Below are 18,136 nucleotides of genomic sequence, written 5' to 3'. Positions count from 1 at the left end.
TTGACGACCCTCTACATAGGATGGCAAACTTTCTATCTATCACGAGTCACTCAATTTCTTGCCAGTCACGCTAGTGCTTTGTCCTTTCCCATTCCCATGCCCGGTACTGCCTCTCAATCTCCGTACAATTGCTATCCGTTCGTGGCTTTCTGTTTCTCGGGAACTATCACTGATGATTCTTTTTCTTCATAGTGCGCGTGTCAATATCGACCTGACAGAGCTATGTTGACCCCTCGTCTTCGAAACTAAACCGGCTTCAACAACCCGATGGGCCAAGCCGCTGAAATTACTACGCTTACGGCTTTGTTGTTTCTTAAAACATGATTGAAATGGCCACTTCACTGGCATATTAGCGGGTCAAGTCAGAAAGCCTTGATGCCCTCTGCTTAGCCATATGGTAAAATTCCAAAGTGTTTTCCTTCGTCTCTTCGGAATTACCCTGTCCGGACAAAGGTTGACAGTCAATTAGTATCTCGCAATATTCTGGCAGCTATGAACCTCCTGCCCCACGTCCGATCCGAAGGCTTGTCGGTAGCCATGAGCCAGCCTCACTGATGGCCGAGCGAGCCATCGGAGCATCCGCGACAACGAAGAGAAGCCGAGAATCCACCGCCACGGAAAAGACAACCAACTCTTTTCCAGGGGGTATCAGTCAGCATATTGAGGAGAGCTATTGGCAATGGTCTCAAGGCCCGTTATTTCAATCTCGATATCAGCTGAGAAAGCGATAAGGCAGGCTGTGGCTTAGATCTATCATAGATCCCTCGCCGCGAGAGCAGCCATTTTGAGGCCAGGTCGACGTTTGTCGCAAAAAAAGACCCATGAATCTCTTGCCTAGTGATACTTTGCCCTAGCATGGTTGAATATTTGCCCAGAGCCGTACATTGGCAGGTATGGCTTAGTCCATTCCCAGTGGTACAAAGTGGTCCCGGATCTGACCCCACTACCTCGTCCCTGGTTTTCCTATGTTGATGCCAGGCTGCATCACGGCAAGTTTATAACACCCTCGGTCATCAGAAATCATATTGACCTAGAGAGGCAGTGAAAGACAGCCCTAATTCAGCCGTTCGTGTGAGTCCGATCGAGAAAGTGAACTATAGCCAGCTGGGGACCTCATCTAGGCCGCGAACGAGGTAAGTTGCGAGCGACCATATTGCACCAGCTGCTGATAATTGGTGGTAGATTGAATATATCCAACGAAGAATTGCCTTGCCTGTGATCTGATGCAGATGATCAAGTAAAGCTGCTACCATGACTTATTCATGATTGATCCTGGTAAGTACATTCTCATCACTAGAATAATTCGGATGCCAACTAACCATATCGTCGAGTCGCTGTAATGACGTTGGCGATTTTTCCCTGATGCTATGTTCAAAGCAGCGGCAAGCCGACCGAATGCCTCCTCGCTTTCACCGATTCGCACGGACTCGCCAGCAGAAGCAGCCTCGCCAGTCCGGCCAGTCGATTGCCAAGGCGGTCACAATGGCCCAATTGTTATTTGAAAGATGCAGATCGGTTTGTGATATATGGTGAAGGAGACGTGCTCACTGACATCGGACGTAGCCACTGATGTTACTCTCAGTGTGGGTGTGGCACGACGCGACGCGCAAAGTGCACTCAGCCTTTGCCCCCCCGTAGCATGTGTCTGTTGCGGCAGGTCCTCGATGACCATCAATTTCCATAACGCCGGTTGCTGACTTTGGCGGGAAGGGCAGTCGACTCCGTAAAAGTGGCTTCGCCATTCATTTGAGATGGGCAAAAGGTAAAAATGAATCCGCAGAGCGAATACTCGGGAAATGATTCGGAAAACACAAGCGGATTCGTCGTTGTGACTCAAAGTCAACTGATGTACCCTGCGTCAATCGAACCCGTCGTTCGGAAAGCAAATGTGAAGTTCCACTAGACCACGCAGGAAGAAGGGCACCGGCGCTGATTTTAGTTCATCATAGCGACTACTTTCCAAATAAAATCATACCTCCCGTTCTTCGCCACACATCCGGCAAGATCAGCGTTTCGAGCTCCAGAAGTGCCTTTCATTTGATCAGGTCGAGACAAAATGATATCTGATATATGTTTGGAAGAATGAGGCTTCTATCCCTGGTACATACAGTACCCTAATGGTCCTTTGCTGATTTTGCTTCTAGTTATGTATATGATACAGTAGTTTTCGAAATCAGCTAAACCTCCACGCTCTTGCCGCTTCATTGCCGGAAAATAAACCCGTCATATGTGGGCTCTGATTGGATCAGATATTCCACATGTCACTTTAGACCGCTTTCTATAATGGTTGTGTATTTCACAATACAGTTATAGGACCGCGAGGAATTTATTTTACACGAAACTGCCATACAAAATCTGCAGTAGCTCTGTCTCCGCTCCATCCTCCCAGTCGTCACTCAACTTCTCGACACCTCTCAGTTACAGTACCATTCGACTTCAGTGTTACCACACAATCTTCTTACTCTATTCCTTGAAAATACAGTCGAAGTACGCGAGTTCTGATTGGATCATTGTCCACAACACCGTCCTCCAGACCGCTTCTAAAATAGTCTAGCTAATAATTTCAATACGACTGCGGAACTTCAATATGTGTATTTTACCCGTAAAGGCTTTACCATTGTTTTTCCACTGGCCCTTCCCTTTAATCTTTTTTTTTCAGGCAGCAACAAGGCTCTCCACAGGATCCTCGCCCTCTCTTTTGCCTATTCTCAAATCATACAAAAGAATGACACAGTTTCGTCTCTCTGTGAGCTGTGATGAAATGACTCCGCTGGCAGCCTTTGAAAGCTTAAAGCCAGAGCGTAGCATTTTGTCCGATTATAGATACGGAAGCAGGAAAGATCATTAATCGTCTTATGTGAACAGTTATTGGTCCCTCGACGTAGTGCATGTTATTTTAGATCTTAGAATGAATGACGTAGAATGGCCTCGTCTGGACTTTTGAGGGAGGGCTCCAGGCTTTGGCAAAACAGGGGTTTATGTACCAGCGATCGACTACTTTAACTTGTGACATAGAAATAACCTAGAGCTTGTGCAATTACAGAGGCCTAGGCGCTCTTTCTCCCAACAGCCACTCCGACGGTACTAGACCGCTTCCCAATAGGCATGATATTGCTCGGTCCCACAATATTTCCAAAAGCGGAAGGTTTGGATGGGGCTATCCGTTCCCTGGTTTCGTAAATCTCCCACCTCATGAATCACAAGCAGGTCCTTAACCCATGTTTTATCTGATACTGTTCGACAGTGTGCGCAAGCTTGCTATCCAAAGCGTCCGGATTATTTATTAGGCACACCGAAACAGTCATTGCTACTGTATTAAACGAACCCTAGCATGAGTGACTCACATTGTAGATGTCCACAATCTTCTATCAGCTAGAATGAGACCGGGTAAGGTACTTCTCACAACTGCGGCAAAATCCTGTTGCAGTCTCGAACCGTCCAGGCCGGATTAAACCGGAATTGGTTAGAGGCGAACCCTAATACCATGATACCGCTGTATAGCTAGTACTCCAATTAACGCGTGTTGGATGTATGTTTTTTTCTATAATCCGGGTGCTTACTGGTCTGAGCCATGTGTTTCCCTGAAACATTGACTCGCTACTCTCAAGTTGAAATTATCATTCAGACGTCATGACTTGGGACAAAACGTGCCGGTATGAGGACAAATGTCAAATATATGCCCACCACATCTTCAATATGATGTTCATCTACCGCATTATACATTGAATCTCTTTCTGCTTCATCAAAATTGACAACAATGACCACGGAAAGCCCTGTACGAGTCCTTTGCCTAGATGGGGGAGGCATACGAGGAATATCAGCCCTCTATGTCCTCGACCAAATAATGGCCCAGGTCAATCGTCAGCGGAGGAACAGCACTCCATCGGCCGATCTCCTGCGGCCATGTGACGTCTTTGACCTGATTTGTGGTACAAGCACAGGTGGTCTAATCGCACTAATGCTAGGCAGACTTGAAATGGTTTGTTACTCTGTGATAAAAAAAAAAGGCAACAGACATCCAGAAATGATAACCTGGAACAATTACAGGATGTTGAGCAAGCAATTAAATGCTACAAGAAGCTTTCCCGGTCTATCTTTACGTCATTTTCAAAGAGGAATGGAGAGAAGTTCGACCATATCGTGCTGGAGAACAAGATTAAGGATATCATTTCATCGGGACCTCTGGGATTGGACCCTGAAGCTCTTGCCGCCAACCCCAATCCAACCTCTTGTAAGACATTCACCGTTGCTATTCGCACACGCGGGGCAGCGCACGTGCCAGCTGTCATGCGCACTTATGGCTCTCCTGTTTTCAGTCCATTCAGGGGGAAAATTTGGGAAATGGCACGGGCAACTTCGGCTGCACCTACCTTTTTCCTCCCCATCACTATCGACGACATTACCTATGGAGACGGAGGCGCAGGAGGATACAACAATCCTGCCGAGCTTGCAATTGATGAGGTTGAATATATTTGGCAAGGGAAGCGTAGGATTTCTTGCCTTATCAGCCTGGGAACGGGGTTGGAACCTGCGCTGCAACTACAAAATCCGGAAACATTGAAATCAGAAAATTGGCTGGAACGGACTTTTGGAATTCTCGCGCCGAATAAAGCATTTGAGATTGAAGTCGCCCGGTACCTTGTCAACTGTCTGACAAATTGTGAGACTGTGCATGACAGAATCGACAATCAGCAGACCCGGTACGGCGTGAAACACAGATACTTTCGCCTTAATATGCTATTGCCTCATATCGGACTGGAAGAATGGGAAAAGATATCTGACATAATATCACTTACTGAGGGGTTTACTGAGAACAGGAAGTTCTTCAATTTGAAGAGGGACATTGCGACTATGCTCCTTGATCGCGCGGTGGAAGTTCAACCTTCTGTGATAGCAGTACAACCCAGAAGTGATGAAAATGGTCGGAACTTTCTCCATAAAAATGCGGTATACAGCAATGTTGGAAACTGCAAGGACGATGGAAATCGGATTAAAAAACAAGACTGAATTTTCTTCTGATCCGAGACGGAAAATTGCTTTTTTCTCACCTTTTCGTTGTTCAACTGTTTCCTAAAGACTGGACATCGATGTGAATGGCTGTTGGTGCTGCGGGCTAGTCTGCAGCCACACCAAAACTTCTATGGTGCCGGGATAGGGTGCAAGGCTAGTACCAGTACGATATTCTCGACCCGCTCAAGATCCCCATTTAATAACTAGAGGGCCTAGGTGGATGTCGCCCATCACACGATCTTTGTTGTACCGCGGCAGCTGTGAGTTGGTTTCTTATCCGTCCTTATTAAATCAACATATTAACTACTTAATTCCTGCCTTTTGTTGCTTGTACCGGACCGCCTCAAGGAGGTGGAGACAGTACTGGTGGTGGTGGTGGTGCATAATTCAACCTACAGAAATGTTGTAGTACGGGAAAAAAAAGTGCTTTATAGGTTCTGAATGCCGTCGTCTAGGATAACGTTAATATCATGTCACAAATTTTCAAGGCACTAAACTAAGCTTTTGTAAGGTGTACATCCTTGTTTTCGTCAATAAACATAACCATCAGACTTTATCATCTGATAAGCTAATAAGCTCCACGGAAGCAGTTAGGGGACAAATGCAATAAGTACTCTTACTTCCTGGTTCGAAATCAGATTCCCCTTCTTCCACTCGCAGATTGCTTCCCAAACCCTAATGTTAAGTGTGCTAGTCTAGATTTGATTAGCGGCCTTAGGGCCCGAATATCGAATGGGTCATCGGTATTATACAACAAAGCTTCTTGGAGCCTCTTGTAATCGTACCACCGAATAAAATCTTTTATTACGGTTATACAGTGTATCAGGTGCTCGATTAATATGAAATAATGTATTCAACTAGTCTCAATATAAAATTTACAATGCTGGGTCTCCCACCTATAACTTCGCTTATTTGGAGGACTTATTCTCAATAAGATATGTTTGAAAGTGTATCCAAGCACAAACTGCCTCGTCATTAGCACAGGTACAATTGCATGTAGCATCACCCTCGCCAACAACACAAGTACCTGAACTGCCCGTATTAGGAAAATCACAAAAAGAACCAGGGCAACAACGGCAATTAGTAGGACATCCCACCGCGGCATTGGGAACACAAACGCCTCCGGCTGGAATACAACAAGGGTTGCCATCAGGAAAACAACGACCAAAAGTACACTCAATGCATTCTTCTTCGCACACTCCAGATATGCAGGTTGTGCCCATGGGACAAATAGACCCACATTTTCCACATTTTTGAGATTCAGTTGATGTCTCAACGCATTTTCCACCGCAAATTTCTTCAGTCGAAGAGGTTTTAAAAGGGCCACAAATATAGCATGGCCCTTGTCGCTGGAAGCACGCAAGTGAGATCTGGTTTCGGGTAATTCGGTCGCACCAGATAGCACACTCAGCGAGCTTGATCAGAGGACTTTGTGACCAAACAGGAGAGCCTAGATATATTCAATATTAGATGAGAAGGGTTAGCATATTTACTCTGTAATCAGCCTAACTAGAGCGAGTAATAATATCATTGATATTTTGGCCATTTTTTACATCACCGTTAGTTAAGAAGTGAATCGTAATAATAGGTACTTGACACACCTCTATTTCCTAGATGGAGCAGAGATTTTGGGATTATTTAAATATCTATCATCACTCTAGATGACATAGCTCTGGTGCAATGACCTGGCCTAGACTTGACATCTAAACGTGACGGTTCTGTATGAAATTACAAGATTGGTAAGCACCGCTTCAGTTAATCCAATAGACGTCGTTTCGTCAGTTTGCGTTTAGTACGATCGGTTGTCAATATGGTGATGACAGTATCATCATCAGCTGCCACCCAACCGTGGCGGGCAGTCTTCCGTCGAGCTAACTTTCTTGAGGGTTTTCTCCATAGATAATTGTCAAAAGGAGCTAGGGTCCAGCGTAAGGTTTTCTTCCGTGTCCTGTGACACCTCCCGATTGTTGATTGTCACTCGCCACTCTAAATGGTGGTGGATACGGGTTGGCGGGTCCTCCTGGTAGGCTCTTCCTTCTTCCCACTCAGAGTTGCTGAATGAATCTGAGAGACTTAGAGCCAGCTCTACTAGTTTGCTCGATTCCAGTCTCCAGTAAGCTAGACGGAGAGGGGCTTGAGATAGATCGCGTAGCGTACGGCCGCCGAAGTACCCGGGTGTTAGAGCGTATTCCCATAGTTCAGACTCCGTAGAGTGAGATGTGTCGTCGATAAGATACGGGCTCTGTGTCATCTCTAACAAGCATTCGCAATCCTTGGACCAACCACATTAGCTTATTGTTAGAACCACGTTTCAACGGCGGGCTGGCAGCGAATGCAAGTCGCAATATGTGATACAAGTGTACGTGGATGACTCATCCTGCATGCTCCACTAGTATCTCTCCTCAGTAGTTACCTTCCTCTCCAATACACACCACTACTATTTATGCACTCCATGCTATTACGTATTCCACACGTACAAGATTTGCATGTCACCAACCCTGTCGATGATAAAGAACGTATCGAGGATACCAAGGGCGGTCTACTCAAAGACTCATATCGCTGGATTCTAGACAACAAAGAATTCAAACAATGGCAAGACAGCGAGAGAAATCGCCTTCTCTGGATTAGGGGGGATCCTGGTAAAGGCAAGACGATGCTCCTATGTGGTGTCATCGATGAGTTGACGCGATTGTATGGGGATAATGCGAGTATCTCGTTCTTTTTCTGTCAGGCTACCGACATGCGGATCAACAGCGCTACGTCTGTCCTGAGGGGGTTGATATATTTACTTGTCAAGAATCATCCATCTCTTCTCCACCATGTGCGATCTCGGTACGACTATGCAGGAAAGACCCTCTTTGAGGATGTCAATGCATGGAACGCACTGTCAACAATCTTCAGGGACATTCTAAACAACCCGACACTGCAGATGACTTATTTGGTTATTGATGGTTTAGATGAGTGCACCGATGGGCTCTGTTTCCTTCTAGACTTAATTGTCCAGGAATCATCAGTCAATCCACAGATAAAGTGGGTTGTTTCTAGCCGCAACTGGCTTGAAATCACTGAGCGGCTTGACATTGCTACCCAGCTAGCTCCGATCTCATTGGAGCTGAACGAGGCGTCTGTATCTGAAGCAGTGAATCAATTTATTCAACATAAAGTTTACGAATTGGCAAAAGCGAGAAGATATAGCGATAAAACTCGCGATAGCGTTCATTCCTACCTATCATCAAACTCGCAAGATACCTTCCTCTGGGTGGCCTTGGTGTGCCAGAATCTTGAAAAGATACGAACCAATGTGATCAAGAAGCTAAAATCATTTCCTCCTGGGTTGGAGGCTCTATATGGTCGAATGATTGGCCAGGTTCGCGAATCTGAAGATGCCGAGCTCTGCAAGGAGATACTGGCAATCATGTCAACAATTTTTCGGCCTATTACGCTACACGAACTGACTTCATTGATTGAGCTACCGGACGACGACTACGATGACGTTGTTTCTCTTGAAGAGATAATCGCAATCTGTGGATCTTTTTTAACAGTTCGGGGACACACTATTGTGTTTGTTCATCAGTCTGCAAAGGAATTTTTACTCAAGGAAGCACTCAGTGAGATCCTTCCTAGAGGTATAGAGGCTGAACACGACATGATATTTAGACGATCTCTCGACTTTATTTTCAAGACACTTCAACGTGATATCTGGAACATCAAATTACCTGGACTCCATATGAAGGATATCTGCAAACCTAGCCCAAACCCACTAGCAGTGGTGGAATACTCATGTGTTTACTGGATGGACCATCTTGAAGCTAGCCTGCTTAATGGAGCTTGTGAGCTGGGAGTTTATAACAGAGGTCGCGTAGATACTTTTCTGCAGCATAAATTCCTCCACTGGCTCGAAGCTCTTCGTATTTTGGGAAGTGTTTTGGATGGTATCCAAGTGATGCAAAAGCTCGAGATTTTGATTGAGGTGAGTGGTAAAAATTGAATAGAGATGATCTTCTCTTCTGACAAGGGGCGCACTTAAACAGAAGAGAAAAGAGTCAGTAATGCTATTGAATCGAGCTCGAGACGCCTCTAGGTTTATTCGATATCACAAGACAGCTATTGAGAGCAGTCCTTTGCAGGTTTACTGTTCACCTCTTATCTTCAGCCCACTAAAAAGTCTCGCAAGGATATCTTTTCAGGATGAGAGAGCAGACTGGGTCTTGAATCATCCTGTGGTAGAGGAAAACTGGAGTCCCTGTCTTCAAACTCTTGAGGGCCACAAAGATGCGGTCTGGTCGATTTCCTGGTCGCCAGATGGACGGCGACTCGCATCAGCGTCTTTTGATAAGACAGTCAGGATCTGGGATCCCGCTACCGGCCAGAGTATATCAACTCTCGATGGGCATAGCGAGGGCGTCACGTCGATTGCCTGGTCGCCAGATGGACGGTGACTCGCATCAGCGTCTTTTGATAAGATAGTCAGGATCTGGGATCCAGCTACCGGCCAGAGCATATCAACCCTGGAGGGGCATAGCGAGGGCGTCACGTCGATTGCCTGGTCGCCAGATGGAAGCCGACTCGCATCAGCGTCAATTGATAGGACAGTCAGGATCTGGGATACGGCTACCGGCCAGAGTGTATCAGCTCTCGACGGGCATAGCGAGGGCGTCACGTCGATTGCCTGGTCGCCAGATGGAAGCCGACTCGCTTCAGCGTCTGGTGATAAGATAGTCAGGATCTGGGATCCGGCTACCGGCCAGAGCATATCAACTCTCGATGGGCATAGTAGCTCGGTCACATCGATTGCCTGGTCACCAGATGGAAGCGGACTTGCATCAGCGTCTTATGATAAGACAGTCAGGATCTGGGATCCGACTGCTGGCCAGAGCGTGTCAAATCTTCCTATCAGCTTCGTCGACTCTCTTCAATTCGACAACGATGATATCAATCTTCTGCACACAAAAAACAGAACATATGACATAGGTTCGAAAGGCCCGATGACGCCTGTGTCTGACGACTTCATCTCGCCGCTTAAGCAGTATGTATACGGATTAAGCCAGGAACGTTCCTGGATAACCTGTAATGGACTGAAGCTGTTGTGGCTACCTTCAGAATATCGCCCAAGTTCTTCCAACAACGTCGCGAGATATGCAAACAGATTGGCGATTGGCTGCTCATCAGGTCGTGTCATATTCCTTGTACTCTCAGAGCGAAACCCAATTTCTAGCCTTTGATCAGTCTTTATACAATTCCAAATATATGTCTACATATGTAAAACGTGACCACATTATGCTTCTTCCAGGCTAACCCAAACCTCCTTAATGATTACCACCGACGTTGCGCGATCAAGCTTTGTGTTTGAAGCTCACTTCTTTTTATACCAATTAGAACAGTTTTCCCCTTGAAGGTCCAGTTCCTCGGCGATTGGAATGATGCTTCAAGTGCAATGTCTATTTGTGAGGTGAACGTACCGGTCTGCTTCCTGTTAGCACTGATCAACACCCGCAGCTTTCGGATCGCCAAGACAAAATAACTTCCCAGGAGCCGCAGTGCCCCTCAGTCACGTGCATTTCCCAATACCCCAGCTCCCCCCAGTGTTCAATCTAAAATCATTTCGTCCGCTCCCTGATCAGAGGGGTGAGCAGGGTGAGCATGGAGAAAACCGTTCTCCACGGTTGTGCCAACGACACAATGGTCAACCTCCAGCAATCCGGCGCAAATGGCGCCTCGGCTCCCTCTCTCCAAACTGGAGATGATTCGTGACATGATATATAGCGGATCCTTGAATACATCACAGATGGCCGCGGCTGCTGAGTGTAGCCAGCGTTCGATAATCAGTATTCGCAAAAATCTTCGCTTGTTCGGCAATGTCAGAGCTCCAACAACTCGCGTCGGTCGGCGACGAAGCATCACACCGCCAATGATACAGACTCTCTGTGACCATCTTCTCGAGAAGCCCGGATTATATGTGGATGAGATGGTACTGTTTCTATGGGATGAGTTTCATACTTGGGTGACAAACTCGAGTCTCAAGCGGGCTCTTGCTTCGGTCGGCTGGTCGAAGAAGGTGGCTCGACAGAGAGCAAAGGAACAGAATGCTGATTTGCGCGATTTCTATCTCCACAATATATCGGACTTCAAGTCGTACCATCTGGTCTACGTGGATGAGTCGGGTTGTGATAAAAGGATTGGTTGCAGACGCACTGGGTGGTGTCCGCTAGGCCAGACGCCATTACAGATCTCTAAATTTCATCGCGACCAGCGATACCAGATCTTGCCCGCGTACGCACAAGACGGCATTGTGCTTTCTCGTGTATTTCAAGGCTCAACTGATTTGACCGTGTTCGAAGATTTCATCGAGCAGCTCCTTCAGCACTGTGGAAGGTGGCCGGAACCGAAATCCGTGATCATCATGGACAATGCATCCTTCCACCATTCTGACCAAATCAAAAAGATGTGTGCCGATGCTGGAGTAAAGCTGATGTATTTGCCACCTTATTCACCTGATTTAAATCCCATCGAGGAGTTTTTCTCGGAGCTGAAGGCGTTCATCAGGCGTCACTGGCGAAAGTATGAACAGAGCCCGGAGCAGGGGTTCGATAATTTCCTTGAGGGATGTGTCGAGGCTGTAGGATTTCGGGAACAAAGTGCAATCGGCCATTTCCGGCATGCTGGCGTAGTCATCGAAGACCAGCCTGGAGCCACAGTATCCAGAGCATAGTATTGACCTAGTTGGACACAATATCTCGTTTTGGGATAATAGAGGAGTATTGTGTGAGGCATTCTGTGCTTATGATAGCGTGTGAATTATATTTATCAAGCCAACTAATAGTGATCGAACTGGATTATGAATCTAAATCTATGCAAAGCTGCCACTTATTCCAACGGGGGGTCTTCCTATTGATTTCTTATCTCCCCCACCCACTTAATGATATCACCGACAAAGCGGCGTGCAATACCTACCGCAATTCCTTCTTGGACAAAAAATTCCGGATTTTGATCCTCGTGAATCTGCTCAAGGTCCAGACCGTTGGCGAGCGTGACATCACAAGCCAACTGGAATTGAGCCCTCAAATTTGCATCGATGACATTTGTTTCTTGCCAGGCGCTGTATTCCTTCACAGCCACATCCCGTGGGCCATCAATTGTGAGAAGAATAAATCTATGCTGTTTCTGGTGGGAAGACATTTCGGATTGTGGGATACAATCAGCTGCTGCTGGTTGTATAGAAGATTGTCCTCCCATGAAATTGATGTTGATAGGTGGGCAGTTTCCGGGAGTGAGCGATTTGTTGTTCTTGGACTGTGAATGCTCCATCTTCTGCTGTTCTTCCATATATAATTCTTCCCGAACAGCATCGGGAACATCATCTTGGCACTCTAAAACACCCCCAGCATCGACATACGCAATCAGGCGTTTCAAATGATGCGTTCTCAATTGGTAGTGTTTCTTTCCATGAGGATCCTGCCAGCAATGCGGCCCAAGATGACAGGATGGTAAAGGACAACGCATTAAGCTATAGACAGCCCGCCAGATGGACTGCTCTCCAGATACATGCTCTTCAGCATCAAGTTGTGCATCACGCTCGCCAAGCATTCTCTTCGTCACAGATGACTTCCCTCGTTTTTCACCCCTACCTGCTGCACTCCTGGAAAGGTTATCGTCCTCTGTATAGTTGAAAGTAATAATTACCCTTAGTTCCTTGCCTCGAGTGTGAAGTTTCCCCCAAGTAATTAGTTGCTCCTCCACTGCAGTCCAATCAATATCAAGGGATTGAAACCAGAATTTTTCGTTCTTGTGTTTGCGATCGTTGACCGACATGACTACAAGCGTGCCATCCGATCTCACCCTTCGGCTACGTGGGATCCGCTCTTGAAGCACGTTCTCCAACTTAGGCCTCAGGACCGAAGGCCAATAGGCACTTGGTGTCAGGGTCACATTCTTTATCGTGTCCTCCCACCTGAACCGGTTGTTCACCTTCACTTTCCACTCGATTGTATACCGAATAAAGGTCGGTGGAAACTCGTCATCTGGTCTACTTGCTTCCCACTCACCGACTTGAAGAAGTCTTGGTGTTTCTTGCGGGGCGCAGATTGAGGCTACGGGACTGCCCTGGGGATAGCGATCCGGGGTAGGGCTGAACTCAAAATGCGAGTGTAGTGTCTCGTTATAGTATCCTGGAGTGGGGGCGTATTGTGAATCCTGGTCCGAGAGATCGGGGGCATAGGGTTGAGCGCTATCACGGTCACAGAATGAGCCATTAATCATGGTGAACGGTTCCTGTTCAATTCAACGTTAGCACGGTTTGGCTTCCAGGTTCAACAGGCGGCGGGTTCGATGATTGAGGGCTGCAAGTTGATGGAGAGTCGATGATAAACGCATTGTGATGAAGACCCCACCAGTTCCTTTCTTTTTCAATCTGCGTATTTTCGTTCGCTATCCGCTTGGATCTGCCGTGGGGGTTTGGATGAATGTTGGAATGCAAGCTAGAGAGGTGGCCAGACAACCGACTGCATTGTTTGACTTGTTTGCAATGAGTTGGTTCTAGAAAACAAAATCGTCCGTACAGCACGTTACGGAATCTATTTTTATTCGTTTATTTACACTTGTATGAGAATACCGCGGCATAGTGGGTCAGGGGTAGTCTAGCCCAAACCGGTATAGTGCAATGCAAGATAAGGTTTCGAAAAGTTTTAAAGAGAGTAAACAAGTGAAGCTGATTTCGAGCGGCCCTGTAATCCATTCTCGACACTGCAGACTTTTTCTGAACCATCGTATCTTTCATTCGAGTCTCCAGAGTGGCGAGCCGGCTCAGGGCATCTTCCAGATCATGCCGGATCGTCTCATTCCAAGCAACTTGTCGGTTAACAGAATTTGCTAAGGATCTGTAGAGTAAAAATCAGCATTGTTTCCACTCTCTTTATCGTAAAATGTACCGACTTCATTCGGCTATCCAGACTTGATCAACATATTAGTAAAAGAACAACTATTTTCAGTTTCCGCACTCACTCTGATACACATTTCAGTGCAATAATGCTATGTTGTGTGAACTCTTCGGGCTCGCCCTCTGATGCAGTCTTCGGGCGACTCATTCTCATTCTCAGATTCCATCTCCCACGGTCGCCAATGGTAACTCTCCCGATTGTCGGCCTCAATTCCAACTTTTCTGCGTCCGATAGCTCCATCATTTTCGGAAAACAACGCATGCCCGGTGGAATGATTCATTTTTGGTCTTTGGCTCCTGGCTTCGTTGCTCGATTCGGAAGATGACAGAGATAATGCACGTTTTAGTCTGCTTCGGAAGGTGTGCGGTCCACCGACAAGTGACAGTCTTCGACGAGAAGGCATATTTGGAGTTTGGATATTCCAACTTATTCTTATTCTTTCTGTTGGATCGGAATTTTAAATAGAGGAAAGAATCTGAAAAGTTAGGGGCATGCTAAATACACGACCGAGCCCGGAGCGGACGGACGATCTGAGGTGGCGGAGAGATCCTGCCCCACTGGTCTCCATATCCGGAGATCTGATCGAATTAGCCTCCACCATTTTAGCCTCTCACTGGCAGCCAGTTTCCAGTCATTGTATTGGAATTAACACATCTGCGACAATGGAGTCACGTAGGCTGGACCAGTCTACAATTCACTCGTATTGATGAACAGATACTATAGGGAAATTGGCAGACGCTGACCAAGAAAGGAGCTAATCGCCATAGCATGAAAGACGAATCTCAATGCTTAGTCGTGACGCCAAGTGGCGTTATGAGCGAAGAATGGCTTTGTGTGATCCAAGGACATTTTTTCAAGCTCTCAACATGTTGCATTCGCTTTTTCGGTGAGCTTTTCGGGAAACAAACCATGCCTTTTAGTTGAGCATCGTTGGATAACATCAAAAATGCCGTAAATAAATGAGGATTCACGGTAGTAGAACAGAACCACGGATCACCTCAGTCTGACCATGTTTCTCAATGGTTACATTGGATTATCACATCGCCGGCAATTTCCAGGCATAACCAGTAATTCCCAGGAATCAGTCAAGTATTTTGGGTAGGGTTGCCTCTAGAATCTGTCGCTTTGTGACAATCATTTCAGCCAAAAGTTTAAAGCTCACCACACCCACTTTCTGTACGTTCTAAATTCCTGCAGAATTCTCACAAGTCAGCTTCATTATTCACCACCGCTTTTTTGGCCCCAACATGTCTCAATACGGCTCGTTCCGCTGGTCAGAATGGGAGGAGGATAATCTTCTCCCTTGGCTAGATGCAAACCGAGCTCTGTCTTGGGAAGCTCGTGCTGCCGCTTATAATAAGCAATATGAGACTAACCGAACAGTCGAATCACTACGGGGGAAGAAATATCACATTCTTCGAAAACGTCGTCTCAATCGTGCCAAGGTATCTAGGCAGCGCTCAGTTCCAAAGCGCCAAAGACGTATTCGACGGCTTGGGGGTGCCAGGAAGAGATTCCCAGCGTTCACAGATACCAAGGCTCAAAATATCGATCAATGGCTCCAGAGAATACCTTCAGCAGAATCCACTGCTTCAGAGAGCAGTTCCGCCACAGAAAAGTCACATTCCGGTACGCGGACATATCTTCGTCGGTTACTCATGCTAATTTGTTCTGTCATTTAGTTTATATCACACCGGATCCGCATCATCCTCAGTCACGAGAATTCCAGTCCAGGTCCTGGCTTTGGGACTATGTACACCGTATCTGTGGAACCAAAGAGCTATCTCCTCATTGGGAGTAGCAATTTGTGGGTGGAATTGTGGGTGAATTTCGAAGCGACAGTATTATTGGTACATAAAGATACCTATCAGAGCGTTTTGGTGTGCGAGTTACTTTGGACGCAATATTTGATGAATGTTCTTACAGAAACTAATTGGTATGCGAGTTTATGAAACCTCTGCATAGTTTCCTGCTAGATATTGTTCTTTGAATACACATTAGATTACAATATGAGCTCACTGTTTCTCTTCCATGTCTATCGTAGAGTTTTGATCCGGAGCAGGCGATCTAGTAGTTCAATAGTCATATGAGGCTTTCTAAGAAGCTATGAATGGTCCCTTGGAAGCGTGTCACTACCGAGTGAGATTCTTGCGAAGAGAGACATGATTCCTCGAACAGTTTTCATCCATTTCAGCCAGAGGAAGCATAAGGCAGGGGTTGAAAAAAGGTGACTTCACCAGAATTCAAAGAGACACTACCATTCGAAGACTGAAGAATTTCTCCAGGTCCATTTATCAGAATGCCATTTCGACCTAGGATTGCAACCGTGTTGAGTTTCCAGTCCTGATCAAGCTCCTTATACAGTAGAGGAAGATGTTTTGAAACAAGAATAAAAGACACCTTTGTCCTTGTGTTTGAGTTTCTCAGTTAACCTCTAGGCTGGATTAGAGATAGAGTTCTCTATTTTTCTGAACACTTTTTGACTTTTTTGAGAGCCTAGACTATTTCCAGAGTTGTTACGTTACATGTACCTTAAAACGAAAACGGAATTCCTTCCTTGGCCACAGTCCATGGGGTTTTGTTCCATGGATCCTGAGGCCAAGAAACACACACGATAGATAATTCTGAGACGTAAAACCTGAAGCTCCTCTTAAATGGCATGCTCTTAGATATATTCAATGTTTCCTGTTTCTAAATTTCTGACGACACTCTGCTGTTGCTTCCTAAAACCGTTCCTTGGCTTCCTGGACTGTTTCCCACTGTTAATCTATCATGAGCGACCAAGCCAACCCCGTATCCAGTTACTGGATGAACAAATTGCACGCAAATGTCGCCCGCGTGAACGCGAACCACAACGAGGACCGAGCGAAGAAGAAAAGAAATGAAGAAATGTCTTCTGGAAAAAAGCCACAAGGCCCCCTTCGCGTTCGAGACAACGACATGGAGAGAATTAAGAAGCGCCGTCACGACGCAAAGCGCGACCGCAAGGTCCGCTTCGAAGGGGTTCCGGAAAATGGATCTGTCGATGGCTCTTTACCCTGTCAGTCTGATAATTTTCATTCTTCGGCCAAGCGGTGAGTCACTACGTCTCGGAATATTGTGGTGTTCTGTCTTTAGTGTCCCATATGATATCTAACCAGTGCCTCTACAGTAGCGTGAGCAAAGCAGCAAAGTAAGTACTCGTGGCCAGCCTCAGCTCATTTCCCGTGAAAGTTCTTAGATACCACAGTCAAGAGTCTTGAAGGTAGAAAGACGCTAATGGTTGACTCGAAAGTTCGGATAGCAAATCCGACATAAGTTGTCCGGAAACCCTTGCGGGTGATGTGAGAATTCTAGCTCGACAGATCGGAACCCTAAAAAGGGATATGGAGAAGATGAAGCAAACGCTGGAGAATATGCAGTGAATTCTACCCGGGAAATCAGAAGGCCATTCTTTCTCAAGTAGTCTTAGTCGATGGATCGAAATTTTTATCGTTGACCAAAGTTTCCGGAACATATGCGACGCTTTTTGAACAAGTATTTTGATGGTGTTTCTGGGCTCCCTTGCCGTCAGGATTACCAGCCTCTGGGAGATGCAACAGCCTGGCACATATCGATGCACATGCGATTTCAATGGCAGTGGAAGACTGAATACGTATATATACTTTGAATTCCAGTACGCCAGCTGCTGAGAAAAAAACAGATCAGCGTATTACATATGTAGCGAAGGCGCTCTACTCTCTTACTTTAGCTTACCCTGGCTTTCAATCCCTGGATGCAGTCTCAGACTTTGTTTTAGAAAGAGTTTTAGGACCTTCCATAATCATTGATTCTTCGATTTCGAGAGGATTGCGAGGTGTGAACGGGTTGCTGATTGACTATGGAGACCATGAATGCTGGGCGCGACGAAATCATGTTCCGACGACGGAATCGGCGTCGACACCTCTTCATCGATGGTACCTCGGCCGGCTTGTGGGTGTGGGCACACGAAGTACCCCGGTCATCCTGTGCTGGCAAGTGAGATAAAAATTTGGGCGGCATGACGCGTTGCAGTGATTGCGACTCGGGGCGGAAAATGTGTCGGCTAGGCTGAGGGAAATCACTTTTCTCTCACGGGGCGAGAACAGAAAGTTTGCAGGCGAAAAATTCTGCGGATGGGCAAGCGATTTGCCAAGGCGAGACTTCCATGGAACGCCTCTACATATTAGCTGCGT

General features: G+C 46.4%; 4 protein-coding genes across 4 annotated transcripts; 2 read left to right on the top strand and 2 right to left on the bottom strand.

Annotated features, from left to right (window-relative positions):
- Positions 1-3,757: 3,757 nt before the first annotated feature.
- Positions 3,758-5,007, top strand: N7509_000204 (uncharacterized protein; the record flags this gene model as incomplete). Its single annotated transcript, XM_056624851.1, has 2 exons — positions 3,758-3,979; positions 4,048-5,007. 2 exons carry the CDS (start codon positions 3,758-3,760, stop codon positions 5,005-5,007), a joined length of 1,182 nt encoding a protein of 393 aa, XP_056494716.1.
- Positions 5,008-6,916: 1,909 nt separating this feature from the next.
- Positions 6,917-7,261, bottom strand: N7509_000203 (uncharacterized protein; the record flags this gene model as incomplete). Its single annotated transcript, XM_056624850.1, has 1 exon — positions 6,917-7,261. The coding sequence occupies one exon, from the start codon at positions 7,259-7,261 to the stop codon at positions 6,917-6,919; it is 345 nt and encodes a 114-aa protein (XP_056494715.1).
- Positions 7,262-7,462: 201 nt separating this feature from the next.
- Positions 7,463-10,232, top strand: N7509_000202 (uncharacterized protein; the record flags this gene model as incomplete). Its single annotated transcript, XM_056624849.1, has 3 exons — positions 7,463-8,980; positions 9,042-9,430; positions 9,482-10,232. 3 exons carry the CDS (start codon positions 7,463-7,465, stop codon positions 10,230-10,232), a joined length of 2,658 nt encoding a protein of 885 aa, XP_056494714.1.
- Positions 10,233-11,895: 1,663 nt separating this feature from the next.
- Positions 11,896-14,090, bottom strand: N7509_000201 (uncharacterized protein; the record flags this gene model as incomplete). The annotated part of the gene is made up of 4 exons (XM_056624848.1): positions 11,896-13,278; positions 13,769-13,883; positions 13,939-13,956; positions 14,008-14,090. The coding sequence occupies 4 exons, from the start codon at positions 14,088-14,090 to the stop codon at positions 11,896-11,898; spliced, it is 1,599 nt and encodes a 532-aa protein (XP_056494713.1).
- Between the last annotated feature and the right edge of the window lie 4,046 nt (positions 14,091-18,136).

Source organism: Penicillium cosmopolitanum (genome assembly GCF_028827165.1).
Source record: "Penicillium cosmopolitanum strain IBT 29677 chromosome Unknown utg000002l:1.0-415252.0:1.0-415526.0, whole genome shotgun sequence".
Taxonomy (NCBI): Eukaryota; Fungi; Ascomycota; class Eurotiomycetes; order Eurotiales; family Aspergillaceae; genus Penicillium; species Penicillium cosmopolitanum.
This window is presented reverse-complemented; position numbering and strand designations above follow the sequence as displayed.